The sequence below is a fragment of the Rhinichthys klamathensis genome, unplaced genomic scaffold, assembly GCF_029890125.1.
Source record: "Rhinichthys klamathensis goyatoka isolate OS25496 unplaced genomic scaffold, OSU_Roscu_1.1 h1tg000295l_1, whole genome shotgun sequence".
Lineage (NCBI taxonomy): Eukaryota > Metazoa > Chordata > Actinopteri > Cypriniformes > Leuciscidae > Rhinichthys > Rhinichthys klamathensis.
Window position 1 is genome coordinate 709,933 of NW_026606814.1, and position 17,468 is coordinate 727,400.

The 17,468-nt window shown below is 35.6% G+C and overlaps 4 protein-coding genes across 4 annotated transcripts in view; 2 read left to right on the forward strand and 2 right to left on the reverse strand.

The window, feature by feature from the left end:
* Nucleotides 1–87: 87 nt before the first annotated feature.
* LOC130103642 (uncharacterized) lies at nt 88–3,908 on the reverse strand. The gene is made up of 4 exons (XM_056269935.1): nt 3,724–3,908; nt 2,062–3,488; nt 972–1,120; nt 88–788 (listed from the first exon to the last, which is right to left on the reverse strand). Exons 2-4 carry the CDS (start codon nt 3,479–3,481, stop codon nt 261–263), a joined length of 2,097 nt encoding a protein of 698 aa, XP_056125910.1. The 5' UTR covers nt 3,482–3,488; nt 3,724–3,908; the 3' UTR covers nt 88–260.
* Nucleotides 3,909–3,967: 59 nt separating this feature from the next.
* On the forward strand, nt 3,968–8,810 carry pafah1b3 (platelet-activating factor acetylhydrolase, isoform Ib, gamma subunit). The gene is made up of 6 exons (XM_056269936.1): nt 3,968–4,075; nt 4,632–4,715; nt 4,869–4,958; nt 5,680–5,796; nt 7,233–7,355; nt 8,328–8,810. Exons 2-6 carry the CDS (start codon nt 4,638–4,640, stop codon nt 8,583–8,585), a joined length of 666 nt encoding a protein of 221 aa, XP_056125911.1. The 5' UTR covers nt 3,968–4,075; nt 4,632–4,637; the 3' UTR covers nt 8,586–8,810.
* A 3,728-nt stretch (nt 8,811–12,538) lies between these two features.
* On the forward strand, nt 12,539–14,701 carry zgc:158701 (uncharacterized protein LOC100151367 homolog). The gene is made up of 3 exons (XM_056269981.1): nt 12,539–12,776; nt 13,290–13,364; nt 14,595–14,701. The coding sequence occupies exons 1-3, from the start codon at nt 12,713–12,715 to the stop codon at nt 14,699–14,701; spliced, it is 246 nt and encodes an 81-aa protein (XP_056125956.1). The 5' UTR covers nt 12,539–12,712.
* Nucleotides 14,702–15,786: 1,085 nt separating this feature from the next.
* Nucleotides 15,787–17,468, reverse strand: part of ceacam1 (CEA cell adhesion molecule 1) — a 47,447-nt gene continuing 45,765 nt past the window's right edge. The window contains exons 20-21 of the mRNA XM_056269982.1: nt 16,332–16,562; nt 15,787–16,201 (exon numbers count right to left, since the gene is read on the reverse strand). Of these exons, the coding sequence (XP_056125957.1) occupies nt 16,113–16,201; nt 16,332–16,562 (320 nt within the window). The 3' untranslated portion in view covers nt 15,787–16,112. The remainder of the gene's footprint in view (nt 16,202–16,331; nt 16,563–17,468) is intronic.

Below are 17,468 nucleotides of genomic sequence, written 5' to 3' on the forward strand. Positions count from 1 at the left end.
AGGGTTTTTCACTTTTACTACCAGTGTTACCAGTATATACGGATATATATTAGAGAAATCATAATGTAAGTACTCTGAACTCTCAAATTCAAATCACATGTAGAGGTGATGGTCTTTCAATTTTTGTAAATATAAAAAGGTAAATCTGTAATGCAAAGAAAAAAATGTTTTACTCGTACAAAGACGTAAGAAGATGCATAGTTGGACCACATCATCACCTATGATGATTAGATGAGATTAGCCATGGCAAACAGCATTTGCTATAGGTAAAGGGGAGGGGGAAATGGTGTGTTTGACCTGGGACATTGAGTCATACCAAGCCAGTCTGACCTGGATGTGTTAGATGGATGTGGACAGCGAAAAAAGGGCTCGTACTGAAAGCCCTCTGAGAGATAGGATGCTGAGAATGAAAAGGGAGCCCATCTTTCTCTTTCATCCTGAACTTGCTGCTGATTGGACCAGAATCTGGATCCTCCAAAAGATGGTTCTTGTGGTTTTTGTTTTCTGCTCTCATTTAAGTGATATGAATTAAAACTAAGATCTGTTTCTTCTGTACACTGTTGAGAGATTCTGGAGGGATCTAAATATACACTTTTCGAACTCTCCCCTGTGCTCAGTGACTGCTGCTGGGAATAGGAGTTCACAGGATGATCAAGCCAGGTGGGGGCTCTGAGTATAGGGACGGCATGCTGGGTAAAGGTCTGGCTCTGGTTAAAGAGGTGTCTGCTGGGATGATGCTGAGCTCTGAAGAAATCCTGAGACAATTCAGCTGCCCTCCACTGGTCAAACTGCAAAGATTGACCAATCAAATTCAGATGCAAAAAATATCCATAGAGCCCTGAACTGCAAGTTGTAAAAATTTCTTTCCTCTGTAATAGTCTAGTTTACGAAAACTTTGGTATTATTTGGACTTGATTCTTTACTCTTTTGTAGAGAGACATTAAACTTTGTGTCTGATTTCACTGACTCACCATGTCTGTGTGTGATTGTTGTGGTTCTTCTAGAGAGAATGGAGGGGAAGAGGTGTTCCACTCTTGTATCCTTCGTTTCTTGGTGGAAGCTCCTCTGTCCAAGTCCAGCCTAACTTCCTCTGCTAAGTAATTGTGCTGCATGGCACTGTCTATGAAGCAGAGAGGTCATTTCAAACTTCTATCATGTACACAAATATTATACCATGAGACAAGGGTTAATGACATGACACTCGTTTTTTTTTTGTCAGGATATAAAAATGCAATTAATACATATACCCTCGGTATAACACAGACAAGGCTTAAGCCTAAACCCAGACTAAAAATGAATGTTTTAACTGTTTTAACTGAAAGATACTTGCACTGACATATCTTAAAATATGTTAGCGTCATTATTTTGTCTCAAGATGCACACCATTAATGTTTTTGTCTAAGACACATTTATAAAAGTTACTTAAATGCCATAATTGAACTAAGGCTTAATCCTGGCTTAATCTAAGCTCTGTCTGTGAAGCAGGGCCATAATGATTTTAATAAACCTCTTCAATGATAAGCATGTTTTTATTTTTCTAAATTAAAATTCATTTTGTTATTTTTTGGGGTGCATTAAGTAAAAAATGTCAGTTACACATCTGTCCTAATACCATATATATATATATATAAAAACTTGAGTAGTTTGGTATATTATTTTATTATTATTTTTTCAGAAAAAAATAAGCATCAAAGCAGTTCCATTGAAATATAAACATTTGATAAAACTCATGTTGAGTAACCAATGTGCAGAAGCATACAGGAAAATAAATAAATAAAACAGGAATGATATCATGTCTGTTTCGAGGTTAATAATGATCTTACATTAACAAATAATTTGACCTTTTATTAAAAAGACTAGGTTATTTCATACTGAAAATTGTCATAGCTTTAAATTTAAAATGTTGTTGAAAATAGAATAAAAGTTTTTTGAAAAGCAACCTAAATACAAAGATTACATTTCTAGGAACTTGCTTAAACTGTATTTCTAAAAGATGCTTCATTTTCTTTATCTTGGACACTCTTACCTGTCACTGAAGCACAAATGTTATTTGTGACATACCTGTCCAAATCTCCATGTTCCTGCTGTAACACCTTTCCTCGTTCTCCACTGCATGGCTAAACGGTGAACAATCTTTATGACTCTGTCCTGAGCTGAGCTGAGAGGCAGCTTGTTTCTCATTCAAGAATGAGTGTAGCCTATACAGGTTGTGCTCTAACTGGAAGCCATGTCTTTTTTGTAAAGTCTGCATTAGCACCTCTCTACACTCGGCCAGCAGGGGACGCCGATGGCTTGGTACATGGAGCTCTGAAGCCTGGCACAAACGCCTTGCCAGCCTTTTCACTGCTTCCCTACAAGATTTTGACATTTGCTCCCTATGCTTGACACTATCTGCCAATTGACCAGCCCCAGAGTCCAGTTCAGAGAGAGAGGTAAAAGTTTGCAGATTTTCCAACATTTGTGGAGCTTCCATGTTTGGGAATCCCATCATTGTAGAAGTTTTCTCAAATATCTGAATATTCATAAAACCTTTTTCTTGATTTCCTTCATCATGGGATTTGAGAGTGTCTGTTTGTGAAATATCAGAGTTATTCTTATTGGTTTCAACTGGAGTAGAACATAACTGATGAACCGGGTCATTTTCTAAGGATGACAAAACCACATGTTCAGTTTCTCTTGGGCTACTTGGACTATCTTGCCTTGTTTTGTTACTAGTATCTTCCTTCCTGGTGTTGGCATTTCTGTCATACTTCCCATCTTCTCTAGATAATCCCATAGGCCCTGCGTCTCCTCTATTAGTCCGAATACCAGTGTTTTTTCCAATAAGCTCCTTTCTTGAACCCTTCTTCCTCTTCACATGTGGCGGCATATTGTTTTCTTGTTCCTGGAGTGGTTCCTGTACTTCATCGAGAGTGCAGTTCTGGTCTGAATCAGGTAACGTTACTGGGGGAGATAGCGGTGATGTAATGTGCATCATAAACTGTTTTCTTTGCTCTTTTTTCTGCTTATCTTTCTTTATTTGGTCGCTCACCAGCCTCTCAATATCTATGGACCTCACCTTATGGCTGAAAAGGCCTCGGATGGAGGTAAGACGTCCTTCAGTTATGATGCTTGGCTTCTGGCGAATTAATGGCTTAGCAAATGTCCTCTCTTTTGTTGAACATGACAGTGGATGGATGTGGTGGCACTGTGCTTTCTCACCGCCTACCTTTCTACTGTGCTGATTGTATGTGTGAGACCGGTTTCTCTCCTGATCTCGAACCTGATTCCTCTCCTTCCTGGTTTTAAGACGCCTTACTTTATGTGTTGAGTTGCGATGCACATCTGTATTCATGCTGCTGCTGCATGCCGGTTTGCAGTTGTGGACAGCATTGGCTGCATGACATGAAGACTTGGTTTTGAGACTGCGGTGGTCGTTGGATGTCTTCGGCAAGCTGTGTTTATGTGGAAAGCTTTTGCAGGATTGGTGGCTCATCTTCATGTTGAGACTATTAAACACACGTTATTAAAATAAAAAATGAGCCTGTTATGTATTTAAATAATTTAAGTAATCTGAGTTAGTAGTCACATGCTTATTGGTTATGTTCACCACACTCGTTTAGCAACACACATCAAATTAAGAGCATTCTTTGTAAACGGTTGAATGAAATGCTTTCTTCATTATCAAATAGACATATAATACATACATATATCAAACCACCGCATGAAATCGGTAAGTTATACCTGTAGTTGAGTCCAAAGGCCGTTAAGGTTTAACTTTTCGTTGCTCGGCAACGTGGTTCGAAAGATGACCGTCAAATGCAGATCTCTGCAAAGACTATTTCGGTCAAAGGAAATTGCTATTAAGTAAAATGTTTAAAAGTTTGACATATATTTGCACCACTGAAAACATAAAAAAAAAACCGAAGGAGATTTAATTACCTTTTTTTTAAGTTTTATGCTATTTTATAAGTCGACTGTTCTCGGCGATCTGCCAGTAATGCCTGGTTCGATATTCCTGCTTCCGGGGTTTGGCAGCTGACCGCTGGCTGGCTGACTGATTGAACACTGAACTCTGCTGTGGTCACATTTGTTGGTAACGATATTTCCCATCCTTAAAATGAATATGAATCGACAAAAGTGCTAACATGTATTGCAAATACTTAGTATCATATTACGCATTGTTTTAACGCGTTTTTGTGCCTTGTTCTTCTAAATGGAGACATCTGCATGCTAAGTGCTACATTAGCTATGTGAGCTGCTCAGTTAAAAAGCACTTTTAACTAGCATTAATAATCTAAGACGCTAACTTTTTGATATACTCAAACGTCCAATCAAGTATTATTTATAAGCTGCTATTTTTTTCTCATCAGCCAGGTTGTGAGCTACTGCAATGCAAACTTCATCAAAAATAGCAGCAAACTAGTAAAGCTGTGAAAAATGTAGCCGTGTTTTTGCTTGTCATACGGATACGATGCGTACAAAGTACATAAGCTAACCATAGTACAACTTGTTTTAATTTAATATTTTGCATGTTAAAGCACAACATTGTGCTCAAAATTGTATAATCTCAAATGTTGTTTGGGCTTATATGAGGGTCCATTTTTAACGCTTTGAGAAAATGTAACTCATCTCCCCATGTCGTTCCCCAGGAAGTAATGAGTGGAGAATCTAACCCTGCAGCCACACCCACCCCCTGTCAGGACACACAGGGAGATGGCCGATGGATGTCATTGGTGGTTCTTTTGTACAATATTACAACCTTAGTGTACCTATTAGACTGCTAACATATCCTGTTGTTGTATCTGTCAAAAACACAATTAGCCAGCACCTTCTCTAATATGCAAACAGAGTCATAATGACATTTTTATGTGTTCTCATCTGTGCAGCACAATCGATTTGTATCGGACAGTAAAGGAAAAGAGCCTGATGTTCTGTTTATTGGAGATTCACTTATTCAGCTTCTGCATGAGTTTGAGGTACAGCATTCGTATCAACTACTGCATAAATACTTGCTAGGTTTTGTATACTATATATATAAATATTAGGGGTGTAACGGTACACAGAAGTCACGGTACAATAGGGAAAATGGTTTGGTCACACTTAAGTTTAGGGCCCAATTCTCACTATTAACTATGACTTTTGCCTTAATAAACCCCTAATTACTGCTTATTAGTTATACATTTTATTGGACTCTCCTGCTTTTAATGCTAGTAGAAAACATTTGTATGAAGTAAGCTCACGTAAAGGATTTGTTTAGTAAGAATTTACTAGAAAAAGGTTTTAGGATTTTTATTATGTTAATGTTCAAAATCTTGAATAATAATAAATGCTGTATTTTTTTTCTGTTTGCTTGTTTTTTTTTATTGTATACATGTATCTTGTTTTTTTGTAATTCAGTTTTTGCCATGAAGATAGCCACAGATGCTGACAGGGAATTAATTAAAACTATACTGATACTGCTTATTAGTTAGTACAGTTAAGTTTAGGTATTGGGTTGGATTAAGGGATGTAGAATATGGTCATGCAGAATAAGGCATTAATATGTGCTTTATAAATACTAATAATCAGCAAATATCATTGTAACATGGATCCTAATAAGCAACTAGTTAATAGTGAGAATTGGACCCTAAACTAAAGTGTTACCAGAAAAAGCAACAGATCCACAATGCAAGGTTTCTTTTTACTTGATGTTGGCAGGTTTGGCGAAAGCTGTTTTCTCCTCTCCATGCACTGAACTTTGGGATTGGTGGAGATGCTACACAGCATGTACTCTGGAGACTCATAAATGGAGAACTGGACCACATCAGCCCAAAGGTAAATGATCTGCAACAGGGAGGGCAGGTGCTCAGGTGGGGGGTGGAGGGTGGAGAAGGAAGGACACCCCTGTAACAATTACTATAAAAAACACATTCAAAAGTTAGTTACATACTGTAGAATACCTTTAAATTACTCTCATATTTATTTATTTAAATGAGTACGAATAGGGCACTCCAGACTAACTCATATGTTTCTGTTAACGGGTGAAGATCCATCTATATGCCCCTTGTGCCAGAATCCATTATTACTGAAGCATATTTTGGACTGTGATAGATTGAACTCTGTTAGAGTTCTTTATTTTTCAGTTGACTCTTAATGAAGTAACACCAGATCTAGTTTTAGAATTTTTATCCAAGAAAAAATATAAAAATCTATTTTAATAGTTCTTTTTTTAATCTCTTTCTCACCATGAATTTAGAGATAGCTGGCATGCCTTTAAACTATAAACAAACAAACAATTTAATAATTCAATTTGTCCTTTGTTAGCATTATGCTGGAATTGGTAAATTAACTAAATCAATGTTATGATACAGAAATTACTATTTATTATTCTATTATTATTTTGATGTATTTACACTTAATTTACAGTTGCGGGAATGTTATGGAATTAGTTTTATAATGTAACATTTTAAAAATAGAAATATGAAATTAAATATTTAATAAAAAAAATGTGTGTATGATACTTTTGCAAATCTTAATAAGTGAGTCAAAGAATCATTTATTCACTGATCCATTCAAACCGGCTGATTCATTCATGAACAAAACTAATTAAACTACTATTACAATATCTACATAGAGCCAACCTAACTAGGCAATAGTCCTATATTAAAGGACTCTTTTTTTTTTTTTTTTTTTTTTTTTACAAAATTTAAATGAGTTAATACATCATCAGTCCTTCCAAAACAGTTTTTTTTCTTACCCTGTTTTAAGTGTTTATATTTTAGACCTAGTGGGATGGTTTTTGCAGGAAATTGTGTACATGTGTCACTCACCCTTGTCTCTCGTCATATCCTTAAATAAAGAAAAGTTGCTCCGGCTACTTTGATACGTGTAGGTCAGGGGTGGGGAACGTTGATCCTGGAGGGCCATTGTCCTGCAGAGTTTAGCTCCAACCCTAATTAAACACACCTGAAGCTAATCAAGGTCTTCAGAATTGCTAAAGTTACAGGCAGGTGAGTGTTTTTTTCAGGGTTGGAGCTAAACTCTGCAGGACAATGGCCCTCCAGGATCAACGTTCCCCACCCCTGGTGTAGGTTGACATGGAGCAGCTAAATCTTAAACATGAATCATTTGTGTATGGATCCCTTATGATGGAAAATGGTCACAGATGACACTGTTTAGACACCTGAAAAAGTTAATTAACGAAACGAACTTAAAGACCCTCCTCTAGCAAAAATGGTTACTAATGTCTTATTTGGTCTGTTGGTCTGCAGGTGGTGGTGTTGTGGGTGGGCACTAATAATCATGGTCACACTCCAGAGCAGATTCTTGCAGGCATCATGGCCATCGTCAATGTGATCCATCAGAAGCTGCCTCATGCTCACACTCTTGTGTTGGTTAGTTATCTCAGCCCCTTCCTCTCAGTCACAACATTATTTCATATCTTGAAAATAATTGAATTCATCATACCAGTCTTGTCAATTTCCATCAGTGCTGAATGTGATGTTCTTGGCCATTATGACTTGTTCAACAGAGAAATGGGCAACAGAAAAACAAACAAAAAAAGTAACAAAAATAGAACTGTCCAAAGGGTAAAACATATTTCCAAACAAACATTATACAAGAACAGATAGGTGAAAATAATGACCAGAACAAATATTAATTATTAAGAGAGAGAATGTGCACAATATATTTCTATTTAAAAATGATAGAAATAACTGAATCATATAAATGAACATTAATCCAGGGTACTATAATGTACACTACTGTACAAAACTTTGTAAGATATATATATTTTAAAGAAATTATCACTTTTATTCAGCAAGGATGAATTAAATGGATCAAAAGTGACGGTAAAGACTTACGATGTTACAAAAGATTTCTATTTAAAAAATATGCTGACCTTTTGCATCATGGTTACTACAAAAATAATAAGCAGCACAGTTATCAACTTTGATAATAAGAAATATTTCTTGAGTGCCAGACCATCATATTACAATGATTTATGAAGGATCATGTGACACTGGAGTAATGATGCTGAAAATTCAGCTTTGCCATCAAATGAATAAATTACATGTTATAAAATATTAAAGTAGAAAATGGTTATTTTAAATTGTAATAATATTTCACAATATTACTGTTTTTACTGTGATTTAAAAAAAATATCTTGTAAACCTTTTGAACGGTTATGCATATTCAGTCATTTTGACCATTGACAAAAAGCTCCTTTTTTGTCTTTTAGACATATAAAAACGGTAGTATCTCAGTTTTTCATAAATATTATCCTCAATAGATATTGGTGTCTCATTAAAAGGCTCAAACTTATTGCATCTATTGGAAGGTAATTCTCTTTCTTTCCTCACCACTAGGGATTGCTGCCGAGGGGTAAAAGTCCAAACCCTCTTCGGGAGCGTAACGCAAGTGTGAATGCTCAAGTTCAGGCTGAGGTAGCGTCTCTGTCTCATGTCTCTTTTCTGGACATGGACCCTGGGTTTATTCAGTCCGATGGTTCCATCGCACATCAGGACATGTATGATTATCTGCATCTCACGCCGCAGGCCTACCAGAGGGTGTGCCAGCCCTTGCATGAATGCATCAAATCCCTTTTAGATAAGCAAACTCCATGAACGCAAACACAAAATATAGCATAAACACCCTTTCCTGTGAAATAACGGATGTCTCATCATTTATGCTCTACAATTAGAGCCTTATTGAGATATAAACACCCCGAGGAAAACTCATGACTGTTTAATAGACACACGTATATATCATACACATCAACACATGCTTCCCGTCAGTATGCATTACTGCTTCCTTGTTACTACAAAAATAGATTTTGTTTTAGAGACCGCATAAAGACCGCATTTTTTTCATCCAAAAATGCAAACTGTCATGCCATACCTCATGTAGTTCCAAACATCGTAATAATACAGTTTCTATAAATATGTATTTGCCTTATCAAGTTTGAAGATGGAAACCCCCCCCCCCCCCCCCCAAAATGTTGTCAGATTTATTCTCTTTACGCAAAATGTTTAGTACATTACAAAGTCTGTGCATATATGAACAAGCCTGTTATTTTGCAGTGTAATGTTGATGAGTAGAGGTTGTTGAAGTGTACATAAGGGCTGCGTGCTGCTATCATGGTTTGATTGACCAAGACTTCCTTTTGATCCTTGTGTAGGAAACAGCAGATTTCTCGAAAGCAGGCTATGTAGCTCTTCAGATGTTGGAAACTGCTTGTTTATTTGTTGAAAGGAACGATGTGGGTTAATTTGGTTTTGTTCTCCGTCAATGATCCTCCATAGTAGATGCCCGTAGTCTCTTTTCTGAGAAAAAAAGGGTAGGTGCCTCACACGATGTTACGTAGCTTTAAAATGATTACATAAGATTTATTGTTTTGGATACTTTCTTTGCAGGAATTCTTTGTGATAAACATTGAATTAGTGTTTCAGTTATTTTTGTACAGTGTTTTTCTTATTTTTTTTATTTTCTGATTCTCTCCTTCACCTCCAGGTAAATCATATGTAGGCTACTTTAGGCACCAGGGGTATCTGACTGAAAGATTTACATTTTGGATAAAACCCAACCTTGTAACTAAAGACAAGGAGTGGGTGTGGGTGGTCCTTGCATGGCTCAGTTTCTAATAAGCAGAGAATGGAACTGACAAGAGTCCGACCACTTTCTTTATTTTAAATTCTGGATGTGTTACAACCAATCAACCCACCGTCACTTTCAAATGCTGATGAATATGGTTAAATGGTTAAATGTTAAGGTGTATGATTGTTCTGCTGCTTTGTCCTGGTGTTTGTGTTCGTACTGTCTTGTCTTGATGGGCTTTTGTGAACATTATCGTCTTCTAGTGATTCCAGGAATTGTGTCTCCCCAATGACTTATGTTGAGATTCCAGTCTGAGGGTTAGATGTGTCTGGTGCTGCGATAAACAGTTATCATGTAAAAATTATGGAATAAAACCTGGAAAACCTTTCAAATGTGTTGTTTTGTATTTCTATTTTAAGCTGTCTTTTGTTATGTAGGACAAATTTAGTTTGAAAACATTTGTCAAGTTCTTAGAAGTGTATTATATTCCGTTTTTAAATATACAGTACACTGTTCAATCCTTTAGGGTTGGTACGATTTTTGTTTTGTTTTTGAAAGAAGTCATGAAAGCTCACCAAGGCTGTATTTAGTTGATCAAAATGCAGTAAAAAATTTGAAATATTATATTAAATGTAGAAATATGAAATTATATTATTATTCTATACAATGTTAAATAACTGTTTTATATTTGAATGTTTATGAATGTAATTTATTCCTGTGATGGCAAAGCTGAATTTTCAGCATCATCACCTCAGTGTCACATGATCCTTCATAAATCATTGTAATATGCTGATTTGCTGCTCATGAAACATTTCCTATTATTATCAGTGTTGACAGTTAATATTAAAACGGTTAATATTTAAGTTGAATTCTTTGTTGAATAGAAAGTTCAAAAGAAGCTTTTATTTGAAATAGAAATCTTTTGTAAGTAACATTATGAATGTCTTTTGAACAATTTAATGTGCCATCGCTCTATTAAAAATCTTACCCCAAACTTTTGAAGGGTAGTGTCTATATTATATTAAGGTATGTATATATATATATATATATAGTAGTGGCCAAAAGTGTTGTCTGATGGTTGATATTTCTTTTTTTATGACCCTTTTATGAGTTTGATTAAATTATCACAAAATGAGGAAAATGTTTATTTATTTATTTTAAATATTGTAAATATGAAGGAAAACAAAACACTAAACTTGGTTAAATTATTTGACAAAAAAGGCAAAGTACAGCTATAGGTTTTATTTTACTTTGCAAAAAAATAAATACATAAGATAAACAAAAAGCTCACAGGAAAACGCATATAATAACAACATAATCAGTTATTAATGTTTATTTGGTTCTTTCTTGTTTTTGCATGTGTTCATAATTTCTGTGTATGAAAGCACTTTTGGCCACCAGTGTGTGTGTGAGTGTGTATACATTTTTTAGACAAATGTCATAAATTGATATTTAATATAATTGTTTTGGGGCATGATATTTTACAGTCTGAAATAACCAGAAAAAAAATATCAAAATGAGTTTAAATTCAGAAGTTAATCCATGTGATTAAAGTAACTTCCAGTTGCTTTCAGGAAACATGCTTCAGAGTCAGTCAGTCTCAGACCGATAGGTCTCCTTCAGGTGAATGAATTAAAGTCAGTTGCTCTTTGATATTGTGTCACTGCACAAATACTGTTATATACCTTTTGGCACCTACAATCTGATAAGCATCAGAAAACAAGCACTCGGCTGGGACATGTTATGGTGTACACACAAGAGTGTCAGATGACGTGTGATATCAAGCTGAGTGATTCAGACTGTTGAAGATAGAATTACAGTTCCAGGATATCTGTAAATCCGTGAGTTTCGAGACAACCCATGTGTACTTTAGTTCTTTTATCCACTCAAATGTCTTGCACAACATTTCTTATATGTCAGCATGTGACAGGTAGAATCTAATTTCTCTTCATTAGGCTATCTTTTCTGAAAGCCGACATCCAGACATTGATTTAAAGTTAGGAAAAAGTATGAAAACGGGTTTTCTGCATAACTCTGGTATTCAACAACAATAGATACAGTCTGCTTATAGTTTTATAGATTTATCAGACACACTGTAAATATTCAGGGCAGAGTGAGGATTTAAGTATGTGATTTGAAATTGTGTGATGTTTATGGTTTTAATAACAGATAACACAGCAATATGATTTCTGCAACTGTGAATCGGTGCCATTTGTCTTTACAAAGCGGTTTCATTTCAGCCACATTCTTGGCATGTGCAGTGCTGAGGTCAGGCCAAAGCATCTCAGTTGGGTTGAGGTCAGAACTCTGAATAAAGAAGTCCACAAGATGTCATTTCTTGTATATATTCTGAGAGTGTCTTCAGAAAGACAATATTTATTTCCTCTTTTGTTTCGCAGTTATACAACGGTGTTAGTCAGGTGTTAGTTAGTCAGGTGGATCAAAAAAGTTTATCAAAGTTGTCCAAAGACAAGAACAGGTATTGTTCAAAATTCATGTCTTTACAGTTTAATGAATCTGAGTGAATACAAGATTGATTATGGGGTGCATGCTTGATATCATTTAGCTGTTAAGGAATTTATTTTTCTGGTTTTGAGTTGTTCATCAAATGTGACCCAGACCACCAGGTGCTTGTTCACAAGAACATCCATCATGTTTCTTCCATGACAAATCACTGTAACCGCATAATGTTATCAGACTTTGAAAGGTTTAGTGAAATATGAACTTTTGGGTTCCTGCAAAACAATCTATTGCAACATTTGGCACTGGACTTAATAGGTCTCATTTGAACTGAACTAAGGTATAAATGTGATATGGTAAGAATAAGAAACAATTCTGTGAGGGTTCATCAGAGTTTGAATTACAAAGGGGACATTGAAATTCTGCAAAATTATGGCAACCCTCATCACAGATCTTGGCAGTTTACATAAAAAAAAAAAATGCTGTCAGCAAGTCATTCACACTTCACTTTTAAAATTCTATCCAGCAAGTTGGGGCATAACCAGACGTGGCTTTTGAGACCCAGAAATCAGAGCTTTGTCATATAAATACTGTGTAACCCTAGATTTGAATACAGAGTTCTCTTGAAAAGCAGGAGTCTTGAAGACTTAAAATCATTTAGTATTTCTCATTTTCTGTGTAAGTGCTTGTGAGAAAGATGAAGTTCCAGGTGCTTCTGCTGGCCTTTGCTCTGGTGATTGCCACTAACATCCACTGTCAAGGTAAAAAAAAAAAATGAATTAATATAATTACATTTAATGTATGCTATATGTATATTCTTTTTTTGTTTGTTTGTTTAGCTGTTATGTTATATTGTGTTGTAATGTTACAAACCAAACCAAAAATATATTGCTTGTTTTGCATTTGCATTTAGCTGTTAAATTACATCTGTTAATGGGATAGTTCACCCAAAAAAGAAAATTCTGTCATCATTTACTCACCCTCAAGTTGTTCCAAACCTGTATGAATTTCTTCTTCTGAACTCAAGAGAACATGTCTTGAAGAATATGGTTAACCAAACCCCATTGATTTCCATATAAAAAAAGTACAAAATACTATATGAAAGTCAATGGGGTTCCATCAACTGTTTGGTTACAAACATTTTTCAAAATATCTTTCATTTTTGGGTAAACTATTCCTTTAAATCCTGCAATATAATATATTTCAAAAGTTTTTTTAATTAAAATGTATGATATTAAATGTGTGATTTATTTCAATATTTGTCCTTGATGCAGCCCAGCCTCAGCTGAGAGATTCAGATAAATCTCCAGAGGTGTCCAGAAGGCAGGTCAGGACATGCAACTGCAGTGGTAAGATGATACTCACATTTTGTTTTTACATATCTTACATATCAGAAATGTACATATCTGGAAACCTCCATGAGAGAGGTCACCATCGACTCAAATGGTTTAAAAATGACTTTTAAATGCGTCACAAAATACTAGGAGCCCCAAATATCTTATATTTTCTTACACACTGACATACAATTAAACACATGAAAACTCTGATGCTCAATGAATCAGAGGAAAATCATGACTGTGCGCATTTAAGGAAACAGGTTCAAAGCTATACTCTAACAACATAGTGGAACATAATGTTCCTCATTTCTTAAGGCATGAATTTTGAGGAAGCACTGAATCTATAGTCAACATTTGAGGTGGATCAAAAAAGTTTATCAAAGTTGTCCTAAGACAAGAACAGGTATTGTTCAAAATTCATGTTTAACTTTAAAGGTTTTGATCCACTTCAAATGTTGACTAGTTATTGCCTGTTATTGTATAGAGAAGAAAAATCTCCATTCCATATAATCGTGATTATTTCTGTTATAAGTTACCAGCACAGCTGATCGGTTTGCATGACTTATCCCACTGGCGAAACTGTAAGTGAATGTAGAGGAATCACTTTACTAAACAGGGTACAGCATTCTATTTGCTACACATTCATGTAATGCAGTCAAGTCTGAAACATTGCTTGGAGAAAAAAACAGTATTTGTTTAATGATCATTCAAGTATAAAATACAATATCAACTGATGCGGAAATGCTAATTTTATTTGGAGCTAACTTATTTGGATAATAATAAATTAATTAAAAGTAAGACTTAAAAATTACTCAATCTTCTTGATGACAACTGATACAAAAATTTCTCATAAAACAATCTGAAATGTTTAATTGTTTCGCTAACTTGCTGGGCAGCAGTGAGCTCGCTTTATTTACCCCATGTCTTAAAGAAAATAGCATACGCAACTCACTGTTGGTCTCGTAGTAGAGCTTTTAATCGTTCTTTATGACAATCGTTTACTGCATATCCTTGCGATTCTGTAGAAAACAGAATTGTTTTGTGGACTTTATTTGTTTTATGTGCAACAGCAATTAACCAGTAAAGTGTCTCTCAGTGCTTCTTAAAGTGTGATGATGGAAGTTTTGATTCTGAATATATGACATTTTCTCTAACAGTATGTTTGCCGTGACATGTGCAAAAGTATTTATAGTGTACAATGAAAGAGTCCTGTCATTTTGATTGATGTGGTGTTTTACACAGGAAGAAGATTTGAGAACTGTCCCTGTGAGCTGAAACGTCACAGTGAGTCATGCAACCTGTATTTACCCAGACCATTTGTCTTTTACGTTAAACAGACCAGATTATGAAACACGGGGCAACTTTATATAAATGCTCCTGTACGAGTTTGTCTCATATGTATATCATGATATAATTAAGCATATCACTCGAGTAAGTGATATGAAGCAATATTGTCTGCTTTTGCTAAATTTTGTTAACGAGGATATTAGGCTAAAGCCAGAACTGTTAGCCCATTTATAAAGAGAGCCATTTAATTCATTCCTAATTGAATTAGCTCAATTAATGACTTAGTCATTTAGACATTTACCACCACGTACTGGCAGTTTTAGTTTCTTATTTAGAGTATCATTTCATTTAAAAAAGATTCATTTCCATATTAATAAAAAATCCATTAAATGTATAGTTACCCCAAAAATGAATATTCTGTCATCATTTACTCACCCTCATGGCAGTCGAAGCCAAAAAGTTTTTGGGGGTAATTTCTCAGCCAAACTGATGTCTGATTAATTTGCGGTTAATTCGATTAATTAATCGCCGCATCGTGTAATTAATAAGATTAAAACATTTTATCGCTTGACAGCCCTATCCATTTTCCTTTCTTTTATTTTCAGGAGTCCTCAAAGAGCGGAAAGCTTTGTGCCAAAAGAAGGGGAGTGCGACATCTAAAAAATGCCAACATTTGACTGGAGGAGTCAGGAAGCAGAAGAAAGGCAACAAAGGCTTCAGTATGCCGATTTAATCTCATAGTCACTATACACACAAACTATACGTCCCCACAGTTTTATACATGTACCTATTACACCTATACCTATATCTAAAGTAAGTAGTGTATACTGAACTACTTTTGTATCTGTTATATTCCAAAACATTTAATCTATCCAGTGATCTAGGTTCAGTTTTTACAATTGGAAAAGATTTACATATTGGAAAAAGATGTGCAAGTGCATTTAAAAATAAAACGGGTTGTCAATAAAAAGAGAAGTTTGTTTGAATAATTTGCTTTTATTTAATTCCATAAAGAAAATAACATTTATATATTATATATAACATTTCACATTTTTTTGATCTTTTAAATAATCACAAAATACATAAATCACACAGTAGGCATATCATTTTCCTTCAAGAGAAGATTACATAATTGCGAAATATAAGAAACATGAACTTTGTGAAGTTGTGTCTGAAGCATCTGTGAGGTTCAGCTTTAATTTAGAGTAAAGCATATTAAATGGGTGATTCATTAAATTACTGTCCAATTAATGATAGTAATAAATGTACCACATATATAATTTTTAGAAAATAAATATATAGGCAAATAATGTAGTATGGTTCCATTAAAATGTAACCCCCTTTTTTAGTTGCCAAAAGAGTGTTCCGTTAATAAATGCTTATGCCTGGCTTTCAAAAATTAATTTGAGCAGTTCAACTAATCTACAAGCCTCATTCAGAAATACCATGTTCATCCTGACAGTAATATCAGTATTAGAGCCATAGCTCAAGCACAGGGAGCAGCAGAGCGATGAGAGCAGTCAGCAACACACTCGCCTGGACGCTGACAGCAGCATTGGGGTCTGTGGTAAAGACAGAGAGAGGATGGTTACTTCAAGAACACAGTATACAACTTCCTATTTTTGCATATTTTGACAATTAACCTCTATATTGCATGTCAACTGTTTTGTGTGAATTTGGGCTAATGCTCACAATTGACGACTTGGCTGGTGTAGACCGTCACATTGGTCAAAGGGTTTTTGGCCACACAGGTGTAATTGCTGCCCAGGATATACTTTATGGGAACTTCTACGGTAGACTGATTTCCCACTACTGTGTTGTTTTCGATCCAATGATACACAGCTGGTGGCTGAGACAGTGCTTGACATGTCAACTTGGTGGGAATCCCTGGAAGTACAATGATCTGCACACTCTGTGGTCCAACTGTTCAGTAAACACACAGTGGTTTAGTTTGTACAAAAAACAAGTCTTTTAAAGTCAGATTTATATCAAAGTAATTAGGAGCCAAGCACTGAAGGACACATTCAGACCATCCAGGCATCTTGACATTTTGATAGACCCAACCGTTCTCGTAGTCGTGCATTAACAATTTCGATGAAGAGCACGCCAAAATGGACGTGAGGCTGTAGCTCCACAGCTATTTGCTGTATTAAGATGAAATATGAGATATGAAAAAATAATATTTTTAGCTTATAACTTCTGAACAGGTTGACCAAAAAATCACGAATAGCACCCAATTTTCCCATGTCGGACATTTTGAATTGTGTAGTAAAATTCTATGATTTATGAACACAGTAGCGCATTGTTACGAAACGCGCTGTTAAGTCATTGGCACCATGCCCTGGTGACGTTTCAAAAGAAAGTACCAAGAAATTTAAAAAAATGCTAATAGCTTTTGAATACTTTCACCTATTGTATAATGAAACTGCTCTGGATAGATTCCTTGAGTAATACTGAGCACAATGATACCAATTATTAGCCTGGCTCCGCCCTCCTACGTACTTCCGCTCAATTTTCATTTTCCTTCAGTACCACGCCTGGGATTGTGGAGTATTCTTTGGTTTTCTCCGGTCAATTTTTTACCGGTCCAATCAGTGAACGGAGGGAGTGGCTGAGAACGATGACGTTGATGTCGTGCGCTAGTTTGAGTGGTTTGAGTTGTCATACGTCACGACCAAACGCCAGCGATTGGCAGATCCAGAGTGACTCTGGGCAGATCCAATAGCTTTAAACTTCAACAGAGTACCCGCCTACAAGGAAGTTACCGCTTGTCAATGGAGCGAGGCCAGACTCTCTGTACAAATGAAATGTACGAGAGTCTGGTGGGAC